This window comes from Bradysia coprophila, chromosome IV (assembly GCF_014529535.1).
Source record: "Bradysia coprophila strain Holo2 chromosome IV, BU_Bcop_v1, whole genome shotgun sequence".
NCBI classification, from domain to species: domain Eukaryota; kingdom Metazoa; phylum Arthropoda; class Insecta; order Diptera; family Sciaridae; genus Bradysia; species Bradysia coprophila.
In genome coordinates this window covers 9,417,659-9,429,889 of record NC_050738.1, presented here as the reverse complement: position 1 = coordinate 9,429,889, position 12,231 = coordinate 9,417,659, and the positions used below count along the sequence as shown (strand labels likewise).

Genomic DNA, 12,231 nt, shown 5'->3' with positions numbered 1-12,231 from the left:
TTATGCTAAATGTGCATCCATTTAAGATGATGCACAATTTGCTAGACTAGTTGTAGGTGCTTCTAAGTTGATGCACAATTAATTATGCTAAATGTGCATCCATTTAAGATGATGCACAATTTGCTAGACTAATTGTAGATGCCTCTAAGTTGATGCACAATTAGTTATGCTAAATGTGCATCCATTTAAGATGATGCACATTTTGCTAGACTAATTGTAGATGCCTCTAAGTTGATGCACAATTAGTTATGCTAAATGTGCATCCATTTAAGATGATGCACAATTTGCTGGACTAATTGTAGGTGCTTCTAAGTTGATGCACAATTAGTTATGCTAAATGTGCATCCATTTAAGATGATGCACAATTTGCTGGACTAATTGTAGTTGCTTCTAAGTTGATGCACAATTTGTTAACCTAAATGTGCATCCATTTAAGATGATGCACAATTTGCTGGACTAATTGTAGGTGGTTCTAAGTTGATGCACAATTAGTTAACCTAAATGTGCATCCATTTAAGATGATGCACAATTTGCTGGACTAATTGTAGGTGCTTCTAAGTTGATGCACAATTTGCTAGACTAATTGTAGGTACTTCTAAGTTAATGCACAATTAGTTATGCTAAATGTGCATCCATTTAAGATGATGCACAATTTGCTAGACTAATTGTAGGTGCTTCTAAGTTGATGCACAATTAGTTAAACTAAATGTGCATCCATTTAAGATGATGCACAATTTGCTAGACTAATTGTAGATGCCTCTAAGTTGATGCACAATTAATTATGCTAAATGTGCATCCATTTAAGATGATGCACAATTTGCTAGACTAGTTGTAGGTGCTTCTAAGTTGATGCACAATTAATTATGCTAAATGTGCATCCATTTAAGATGATGCACAATTTGCTAGACTAATTGTAGATGCCTCTAAGTTGATGCACAATTAGTTAACCTAAATGTGCATCCATTTAAGATGATGCACAATTTGCTGGACTAATTGTAGATGCCTCTAAGTTGATGCACAATTAGCTATGCTAAATGTGCATCCATTTAAGATGATGCACAATTTGCTAGACTAATTGTAGATGACTCTATGTTGATGCACAATTAGTTAGACTAAATGTGCATCCATTTAAGATGATGCACGCTAGACTAATTGTAGATGCCTCTAAGTTGATGCACAATTAGTTATGCTAAATGTGCATCCATTTAAGATGATGCACAATTTGCTAGACTAATTGTAGGTGCTTCTAAGTTGATGCACAATTAGTTAACCTAGATGTTTCATTCAATCGATTGTGCATCGTCTTAGGTGAATCGATTGAATCAAATGTGCATTCCCCTAAGACGATGCACAATCGATTAGGTCTTATGAGATTAACACAAGAAGGTGCACAATTGATTAGATCAGACGTAAATTCGCATTAAAGTTTACACACAGAGGAAGTTATCTTTTTCTACTATAGATAATGTTTTACCAAATTAATAGGAGTAAAAGATGTGTATATCGAAAATGTGATAAATCTTTTAACATAGTTGAAAAGTTACTGCTGACTCGGTAATACTTTGAACACAAATTTCTGGGCGATAATTCCTCAATTTCAGTTAGCTGGGTGATAATTTCAAGTTCACTGGGCGATAATTCCTCAATCTCAGATAGCTGGGTGATAATTCCAAATTCACTGGGCGATAATTCCTCAATTTCTAATAGCTGGGTGATAATTGTAAATTTACTGGGCCGTAATTCCTCAGCTTTAACTAGCTGGGGAATAATTACCAGATAGCTGGGTGATAATTCCTGGGCGATAATTCCCCAGGTGAAAGTTCACAGTTAGTCTGGGTGATAATTCCTGGGTGATAGTTCCCTGGGTGATAATTCCTATCGAGCTGGGTGATAATTCCTGGGCGAAAATTCCCCGGGTGATAATTCCCATCGAGCTGGGTGATAGTTCCTGGGCGATAATTCCCCGGGTGATAATACCAATTAATTTTTGAAAAAATTTGTCTGGGCGATAATTCCCTGGGCGATAATTCTGGTCGCCGTAATCTACTATTTTCAAGGACCTGATTCTTCCCGCTTACCTGATTTTATTGGTTTTGAATCAATATGTTGTGCATTTTGTTTCGATTTTTTTTTACTACCCTAATCTACTGCTCAGATTTGTTTGTATGAAAAACATCTGAAGCAAATTCATGTCTAAATTTCACTGACATTCCCTGTATTTGATTTTAACAAACACTTTGCTATTTAAGAAATTTCTAGTCAGACCCCATTGCATATTTTCATCGACGATTTCGACACACATTTTTGCGATATATTTTGAATTAAAAAAAACAAATTCTGTAACTTCATTTACTGGAAACAGTTTTCATTTATAAACAAATTTCATTTTCTTAAAATATTCTCCCACTGGTGTAAACCTATTCGACCAAATTGAAATTAAATTTCAAAAAAATTAATCTCGATCAACTGGTCATAAAATCACAATTCAATATTCGGCATTTTCACTAAAATCTACATTTATAAAACAAATTGTAACATAAAAATCGTATCGAAAAATGGACTTTCATTTACCTCTATAACATAAATAACAGTAAAGTGAATAAAAAAAAATAAAAATTTTGTGGTTGTTTTTTTTGGCAGTCATGTATTTATTTCATTCATTAATAATCATAGTCAACAATCACCGAACAACAACACCTTCCATCTACATATTTTCTTTATACAGAATTACACTATACATAATATTCGCATACACAGTATACAATAGCGCATTTATTCGACTTATATGCAGCAAAAAAATTAACTCTAAATTCAACAAATTTTTCTCTTCTTCTTCATCTTAGAATCAATAGTTTCGTATCACCCGCTCTTATCACACAAACTATTTTCTTTATTAAAATAGAATCCTTTGATTTGTCTCTCATTCGATTTTTTTCTCTCTCTATTAAATCGTAATCCTACATTTTTGCTTGTAATTATCCTAATAGTTTCGTTCAGTCAATCAAATGTGCATGGCAGACACAAGTTTTACAATTGTTCTAAATTTTTACGTGTTTCATGACATTTTGTGCATCTTAAGTTTTCTCTCTTTTTCTTTAATTATAAATATTATTCATTGTGGTCACTGAGGTTAAGTTCAACTATATGGAGAAATTTCGTTCGGAGTTTAAAGGTTTAGAAGTACAGCCACGATCAGTTCAGAAATATCTTACACTGAGACATGCGTCACTTCGACGTGGGTCAGCTATGAACATTTTATTTTCGGCCGACCGTGTGATACAAAAATTCTTTTTTTGTTTGTACCATTGGCTGGTCAGTTCGGAATTTCTGAACTTAAAAAGTCTCTCTCTAATTGCATAAATAACTGGTCTATCCGGAGGACAGTGATTTATTTACACATCCGAGGGAAGTAAATACCAAAAAAAAAATGTTTTTTTGAAGTAGGAATTTAAAGTAGTACTGGTAGGGGTCAAGTGTTGAAATAATAGACGAAAAAAATTAGAAAATTATTACAATAAGGAACTATTATTTAAACAAAATATAAAAGACATAATCGATGGACGCTATTCAATATTCCGCGTTCACATTTTCACAATTCTCAGCCCATATATACGCACTTATCTCCAAAAATTCAAATGAAATGTTTTCGTGTTAATTTTGTCACATTTAGTCGTAGATACATTTATATAAAAATTGAGAAGACTTTATCAGCTAAAAAATATCTTAATTTTTCTTTCCATTTAATTCTTATTAATAACGAAGCAGCTGAATATGCATTTTCTAAAACAAAAAAACATTTACTTAAGGTACGCGTTTACGATTTTTTTTTTTCGTTTAATTTTCTTTATTTTTAAAAAACTATTTTTTAACTGATTGAAAAGCCTTCCCAAATCACAGATTCGTTCACAATTTTTTTTGTTGTTTTATTCATTTTGAATTCTTTAGTTTATTGATATTATTCTTAGTTTACATCTAATTACGAAAATAATCAGCGGAAAATTTCTTTCTTATCAACTCCTTCATCTTAAAAGATAAGAATATTTTTGGTATTGAATTCCCAACAAATTAAAAGTCAATTGATCGTTTAAAAATTTAGTCTGCCTTCCGAGAAGTCCTTGCTATTCACAAATTATTCAAGAAAGTATCTGGCTGGAAGGGAGCATGTAGTGGAAGCTTTTCGATCTAATACAAATATGGCCTAGATGTAGTGTTGGATGTTAAAAGTCACTAGAACCACAAAATAGTAACCGGGAGATTGAATTCTGTTACAAAATGAAATAGTTTTTCTAACTCTTTATAAACAAGTCAGTCGTCATTCTGAAATCGAATTCGTTAGGAAAATCCATTTAAATTTGTTGAAGAACAAGGTTGTCACGACTGCTGAGTATACGAAACCATCCGCAGGACCTATTTTAGAGAAATTTAATTTCTTTTCGGAATTGTTTCCGAATTATTTGGAATTTTTAGATTTTTTCAGAATCCAAATCCCTAAAATGAGCCCTGAACCGGACCGAAGTCACGATATTTTTAAAATTTTTTAAATCATTTAAAATTATTTCTGAATCAAACATGCACCCTCAATACGAGTTCAATCGACTTCAATTTACTTTAAAAAAAAGAAATTTTCCGATATCATTTTCCAAAACATTCTTCAAGTGGAATGATATTGAGCAATAATTTTCTTAAAGAACTAAAAGCAATTTTGATATTGTTCCTTGAGTTCAATTTCGAAGCAACAAAAATAGTAGCCGGTTGTAACGAACAGAAGGGAAGAAACCTTTCTCTAAACAAACAAAAAATGTTTTCGTAATTCCAACTGATTCAAAATTCTAGCAATTCTAATTTCAAAGACATCAGACATCTTATAACTGTAGTTTCAAAAATTGTTGGCGGGATAATACTCATTAATTCAGCATAATCATCTCTCTCACATCAGAGACACATTAAGTTTAAATCATTTTGTTTTTCATTCTTACTTTTTATAATTTGTTTCCATTTAAATTTATGCGTACTAAACATAAGAAAGACCAAAAACGGTTTGTAAAACGGTAGATTTGAAACGAATGTCCTTGAAAGAAAATCGTCAAAAGAATGTTTTTGACAATTTCTTTTCTCACATTTCCCTTTTTTATCTAAAATACATTATAAGCGTACATCTTTGGAATCTCTCGTATCAATTTGAACAAATAAAAACTAGAATTAAAAACACTAGAACCGTTTGTGATCCTTATTATCATTTATATTCCATTTTTTTAAAGTAGATTTTTTTTGTTTCATTTTGTATCATTGTAGAATTCACAGCATTTAGTTCATCGCGTTAAATGTTTCTCTTATCATTAAAGTGTACATTACTATCATTCGCATTCACAGAGGCACTCGTTTTCATTTGATTTTTTTTGTTTGTTTGTTTATTTTAGATTTTTTATTTCATTTTCTTTCAAATTTTTTCGTTTATTTATACTAATCCTTTACACGTTTTGGTAGTCATTTACTTATTGAATCACTTTCCTCTTATCGAATATTCCCTGACACTCATTCGCTCAACACAAATCGCTATTTTTTTACTACTTAACTTAACTTTTTCTATGGCCTCAACGTAAAGTTTAATAATTTATCATTTGGACTCGGATTTGCACTCAACTTATTTGCATTTTCAGAGCCACTAAGACACTCCTTTTATTCATCACCTCGTTTACTCGTCAAAAAATTTGTTTATGTAGGCGCCACTAATTCATTCGTAAACAAACATTTTCAACTATTTTTTTCCTTAAAAAAACAAAACAATAAACTCATCTCCTTTCAAGTTATTCAGACCGCAAATTTTTTTACTGGAATCATGCAGTATAGATATATACTCATCCATGCTCAAAGTTCGTTTAAATAGGCGAAAATATAATTTTTTGTTTAGCTTTGTTTCTTTCAGTTCGTATGTTTCATTGGGGGTAAACCATTGTGTTCTTAAAGTTCGTTAGTATGGTGATTTCGTTGACTTTTGACATGAAATATATGAGCAAAATGTCAAAATTTTACGAAATTCCCATACTTATTAACCTTACGAAACACAAGGGGTAAACCATTATGGTTCGTGAAGACTTCGTAGAATTTTGACATAAAATTATGGGAGAAATGTCAAAAGTTCGAAAATTGCCCCACTTCCGAACTTTAAGAAACACAATGGTCTACCCCCAATGTATAGTGATTTCAGCAACCAAAGTTACGACAAAGATGTTTTAACTATATTTAAGACTCTAGTCGATTGGTTGTTGAAATCAACATCAGAACATTCCTTTGAACGAAAACTACACAACGAACATAAACTGCATCGCCAGTTCTCATTGAAAAAAGAATATTTTCGCCTAGTTAAACAAGATCGATGTAAACTTTGACTAAAATTCTAAAAATTATTCTAGTTTGGTAATTTTGGTGTTTGACCATCAAAACCGGCGGAAATTAAAAATCTTTTTGTCTCAATCAATTTTCATTTGGCAATTAAGTTAATTGAATTAACTTAGATGTGTCATTTTATTTAAAAGAAAAGAAAAGTTATACGTCGTCCATATCATAATCAATCAACCCAATACTCAATCCTGCATCGTCAATCTCTTCAGCATATATCTATCCCAAGCATCGCTTTCAACAAACATGAACAACCGTCCGTTTTTTTCTCTCTCTCTCTCTCTCTTTCTCTCTTAAATTTCTTATTATTACATGAGCTACACATTGGGTATTTATTATACTTTGTTTTATTGTAAATTATCTAAATCTATTGTTGTATCGTAGGCGAATATTGTTTTTCTGTAATGTTTTGCGTATGGATGTATTGATGATGCCCCAATTAAATGTAAATCATTTTTTTTAAACTCATTTTTAAAAAACATTCTTATAAAGATATTTGCAAATGGAAATTAAAATAAAAAAAAGTTTGTTGATTGATGCAAAGTTTAAATTAATTTCGTTAAGTTGCTGGTGCTGCAAATAAGTTATGTTTGACGGAAATCGACATATCAGCGGGTTGCAATCCGTTGTGAATTCTGAAATTGAAAAGATGAAGATAATCGCAACGCTGTCATGGCGAATATGCACAGTACACACACAGACACAGTTTGAAGATTCGAAGCAATAATGAAACCAAATCATCAAATCTGTTGCTTCATTTGTGTAAACTATCCTTAAGAGTAATTATACCTAGAAGGGAAATTTGTACGACGAAATGTGGTCTCAACATCAGTTTGTATACGACATATATTTCGTATAATTTACACCAATGCGTTGCAATAAACATTCGTATTTCATGTTGGGACCACACATCTTACGTAATTTTGTTCGAAATTTCCTCTCTTAGAAACTATCTACTACTGTTATCTCTTTATGGTACATTCATCTAGCTCATCGTTTTTTCTTATCGTCGTTGTCGTTGTTTCTGTAAGGATGATTTCACGACAGTTTTTTTTTTTTTGAAAACGAAATCTTAATGTTCATCAAAGTATTTGAATGGCGAAATTAGCCAAACGGTCAATTCAAACTTTGAAGTTTAAAGTGTCCTTCAACTGGATAAAATCCCAATAATTTTAAAGGTTTTGTGACTTTTGCGAATCTCAACAGTAGTGTTTCAATTTGACAAATTTGGCAGTGCCTAATATTTGACAAAGTTTTATAAATGTTTCACAAATATTGTGTAAACATTTGTGAAACTTTGTCAAATATTAGGCCCTGGTGTAAGTATTCTTGTACTTATCCAGCTTTTGTTAAGATTTAAACACTTTAGAAATGGCTAAAATCGCTCTAATTTGTGTTCATTTTCATTCTAATTTTTTTTGTAGTTTTTGTAATTTCATTTACGTTGCAATAAACAAAGGCAACGGGAGAAATGTACAAAGGATCACCGGTCCAGGTGACTGTCCAATATTTCTATTGAACACTCCCAAAATCCTAATTTAATCTAAATCATAGCACTGCTAGGGGTTTTTATAACAATATCTTTTAGTGAAGGTGGCGCAAACATTAGGGAATTTTTGACAATTTTTCCCTTAATTGCCCCGATCAATGGTAGATACCCTAAACAAACGACGTATTTAAGTGAAATAAAATTGGAGCCTACTTTTGCCCTTGAGTTTTTGATATCTTCTTATCAGAATACTTTTTGAAAAATGTAAATTTGCAATAACAACCACTAAAGACAGCACTTGCTGGGTCAGTCAGTCCTGAGAAAAGTGAGACGGGCGCAAACTGTTCTATTTTTCAAAAAATATCCAATAAAAACGCCTAGATGTGGGCAGCTAATCCATGAATCTTAACGTTACGTTTCTTTGCTTTCTTCAAATATTATTTTCCTGAACCTGCATGTCATAATTGTGCTAGATAATTAGAGGAAAAAATGTAAAATTCGCAGCAATTTCTGTTTCGCTTGGAGTAAATGAATTTTACGAAGGGAAGAGCTTAGTCCATAAAATATGACTCAACCGATCAATCATTAGGGGTCTTACCTCTCCAAGAGTCTATACATTTTTTCAATAATTGAACCCTTCAGACCCGCTAAACGTGTGAATGCCATTATTGAACGATCATTTAGTGAAAGAAAAACACAAAAAACCACTCACCATCTTGTGACTTGGCTGTTGGCCTGGATTTTTAGTTTGTTGATTTCTTTGGTAGCCCATATCGACAAAGTTTTCGTGCGAGTAATGCGTGAATTCTTGCCATCATTCAACAAATTCTTGATATGATCGTTCTCGATGAGTTGCAAAAATGGTGGTCCAAACGACATACACAAATCACCAATCAGACCAGCAATAATGCCAATATTTCCATCCGGAATCTCAGTCTCCTGTGCAATGGACACGATAAACTGTACAATGTGATTGATTTGCGGCTCCATCATTTGCACATCCGGACTCGGTTTTTTGTCCATTCCTTTCAATCCTTGGATGATGCCGGTGTACGCTTCCAAAACACTTTCCCGCAATTCGTTCAGATAATCCACCATGTCGAAATCGTTTCGATCGACTTGACATTGCGATGCATGATGTAACATGTCCAGCACGACGTTCAGATATTTCTTAAATTCTGGGCCAATGCCCAATGCCATATCACCGAAAACGGACAGAATTTGCGGCTTGACACTGCGATGGAGATTTGGATTGTTCAGATTTTGTAACAGCAAAGTCATGATATCGTCGCAGAATGGCAAAATTTTCACTTTCAGTCCACGGCAAATATCACCGGTTAAACCAACAGCTGCACAGCATACTTGGTATTCTTGATGGTTTTTCAATCCCATAAATAGATAGGGCTTGAAGGCTTCCATGTATTTCAGGAATTGATCGCCGAGCAGATCAACCAACGTTGAAACTGCCATCAGAGCATCTTCCTGAACGTTGCCAACTTTGCCAGAACTTGAATTGAACATAGTTAACAGAGCGGTCATAATTGCATCGGATATTTTCGGAGCATCGACGGCATCGACTTTGCGAAGAACTGATTGAAGAGTGGCGCACAGCAGCGATTGCAAATCGTTGAATTGGTGTCGATCATTGTGCGTTGACATGTGGCTTTCCATTTGTAGCACCTGGTTCAGTCGGTCTAGGATGACCATCGTCGTTTTCTGTACGACCACGTAGCAATCATTTGGCGAATTTTTGATCATGTCCATAAGAGCCTCGTATGCCGCACCACGGAGATTTGCCTGAGCACCATCGGGCCGATCAGTTGCTTCCAACAATTGATTGATGATGTACTCGAAGAATGGTGACAAGCAATACGTTTCCGGTGAATTCTCGTTGTAAGCCTCAGCGGCTTCATATGCAGCGTCAGATAGACCAGTGAAAGCCCAACAAACATTGGCTGCCACGCGTGGCTCAGCTTTCAGACCAGAAATAAATGCCTCTAGCATAGGTTTCAGATAGTGGTCGTTGATGGCTGCTTCGGGAATGATCTGTAATCATTAAAACGTTTGAATTAGTACCAGTCATTCATCGACTTTATTGAATTAGTACGAAGGACATCGTAAGTAACAGCAATTAACACGAAAGCCGAGGACTCACCTCGCAAATTCTTCCGAATGTCCATGCCGCGGAATCTCGAACAATGACACTTTGGTCGTACATAAGTTGAATGAATTTTGGCATTGCCTGTTCCACCAAAGGCTTCAACGTTTGTGGCTCGATACCGCCCAATATCGAAGCGAAAACCATCAAAGCAGCGTCTCTGAACCTCCAATTCGGCGAATCAATATTTTCTTGCACAAACGGCAGAACATGGCCAACGATTTCGTCTTCGCAACAGGTAGCTAACAACATTAAACATACACTAGCTGCTTTCGATGGATTCCAATCATCTTCGTCGTCGAACTCTTCTTGTTTGGTTAATTTGTCCATTAGAACTGGTGCCAAATACTGCAGGGCACCGCGTGCATAATGTTTCGATACACGTGAAGGTACTCGTCCAGTTTCTTGGGCCTCTTGACATTCGATTGCCAGATCGATTTCTTCATCGCTAACGTTCGACCAAAATTCGATGCCCTGTAAAGCGATCTGCTCGTTTTCCGATTTCATGGCTTGCAATGTGATGGGAAATAGAGCTGGCGCCATGTACACCTCCATGTATTGATAGTAGAGTGTCAAAATTTTCACCAAACACTGAAGGGCGGCCACCGAAATTTGTGTGTCGGGACTTTGCGTTGATTCGCACACCACTTCCATGATGTAGTTCCGTTCCTCCACTTTGTCGAAATTGGCTTTTGTGAATTCCAACGAATTGAGTAAAGCGGTCGTAGCAGCGAGACGAACATGGTTGCTGGGCTCATCTTTTCGCATGCCATGGATAATAGCTGTCAGAATGTGATTGGATTGATGTTCCAGAACATCAGCGCTGATGTCTTGACAAATATAACCTATGGCTTCCAAGGCAGCTTCACGCACATTTTCAGTTGAGCCTTCCGTCACTACTTTCGACACCAATGTTGAAATAAGATAGGTCCATTGATTGACTGGTAGTTCGGTAACGGCTACATAGGCCACACACTGAGCAGCCGATGACGGTCGAGTGCTTTCGGTTCCGAGAGATTCCAGGATCTGTGTAGAGAAAACGACAAATTGAAACAAAGCCGGCACGAATTCGGATTGTCAATTGACATTACGTTGTTTTTGATGTATTCTCGAGTATCCGCTGGGAAGGACAGCCATCGTTGTTGGTATTGCTTGCCGATGACATCGTCTTTACTTGTTAATTGATTTTTTAGTTGCAAACCGGCCGCTGTGCGTGCTACTGAGCTATTGTTTATGTTAACCAAAATATCGGACAAAGCTTTGAGAAATTCTAATAAATTTGTTGAAGCCGCCTGCTCTAAATATTGTCCTGCAGACAAGAGTTCGTTTTTGTCTGAAAGCAAATGAGAAACCACGACCTTTGTTAGCTAAAAATAACACAAAAACCAATGTTGGGTAATGGCTATACACGGAATCGATATTCGCGCCAACTATAAATTAACTTCTACAGCGTGTTAGCAACAGACAATTCATTCGTAATCGTCATGCTTCGTCATATTTTTCGGATTCTGGAACAATTTTTGTTTTCGTCTGGATTAATGCGGCTTTTTATCAGAAATAATTTCACCGACTCGGATGTCGCTTTTATATGCGAAAATGGCTTCACAAACATTTTAAACAATGAATATGATAAAAAAAAGATGGAAAAATGTCTGTTCGGTAAAACGTCACTCAATGGTGTATGACAAAATGGGAAAAAATGCTTACCTGTGGATACAGTTTTCTCAAGAACTTGAATTAACTGCGTCATGTTCAACTGGATTGCTGGATTATCGGATTGTGTAGGAGTTTTGGAGTTATGAACAGTTAAACTATGAAATTTTACGATTTTTTATTCAAGAACACACCGAGAGGTATGATTCAATATGACTACCTTTGCGTTTATACGCGATTGAATAAATCGTTTAATTTGAAATCTGTTTTATGCTTGCGACTTTTGAGTGAGTTTAATGCTGAGTGGTGCGTGCGTCGTGGAAAAAGTGAACGGATTGTTAAAGAGGAATACGTTCACTTATGTTGTGTATGTGGATTGTCGTTATCGAATTATTTTGGTAAGGCCCTCGGCATCCTCGGGCCTTCGTTGCAGCCAATAATCAGTGTATAAACTTGAGAAAGGTGTTTTTCCTACTTTGTAAACATTAAAAAATAAATGTCAGTTTTTCTGAATTTTTGTTCTGTCGATTGGAAT

At 35.0% G+C, this 12,231-nt stretch overlaps 1 protein-coding gene across 2 annotated transcripts; it reads right to left on the bottom strand.

Annotated features, from left to right (window-relative positions):
- Window positions 1–2,889: 2,889 nt before the first annotated feature.
- On the bottom strand, window positions 2,890–11,956 carry LOC119066085 (importin subunit beta). Of its 2 annotated transcripts, XR_005085694.1 has the most exons (6): window positions 11,751–11,956; window positions 11,135–11,376; window positions 10,041–11,069; window positions 8,598–9,931; window positions 6,154–7,031; window positions 2,890–6,042 (listed from the first exon to the last, which is right to left on the bottom strand). XR_005085694.1 is itself a non-coding variant. In XM_037168353.1 (5 exons), coding segments are annotated over exons 1-5 (2,649 nt in total). In that variant the 5' UTR covers window positions 11,794–11,956; the 3' UTR covers window positions 2,890–7,030. The 2 variants fall into 2 exon arrangements, 1 of the variants encoding a protein (XP_037024248.1); XM_037168353.1 differs by having other exon boundaries at window positions 2,890–7,031.
- Between the last annotated feature and the right edge of the window lie 275 nt (window positions 11,957–12,231).

What these genes read in the sequence shown, in the direction of transcription:
- LOC119066085 (XM_037168353.1), bottom strand. Translation starts at nt 11,793, where the DNA reads ATGACGCAGTTAATTCAAGTTCTTGAGAAAACTGTATCCACAG. An exon ending in TGAGAAAACTGTATCCACAG is followed by an intron (nt 11,377 to 11,750) that starts GTAAGCATTTTT and finishes ATTTGCTTTCAG; the next exon opens with ACAAAAACGAACTCTTGTCT. An exon ending in GAGAATACATCAAAAACAAC is followed by an intron (nt 11,070 to 11,134) that starts GTAATGTCAATT and finishes TTCTCTACACAG; the next exon opens with ATCCTGGAATCTCTCGGAAC.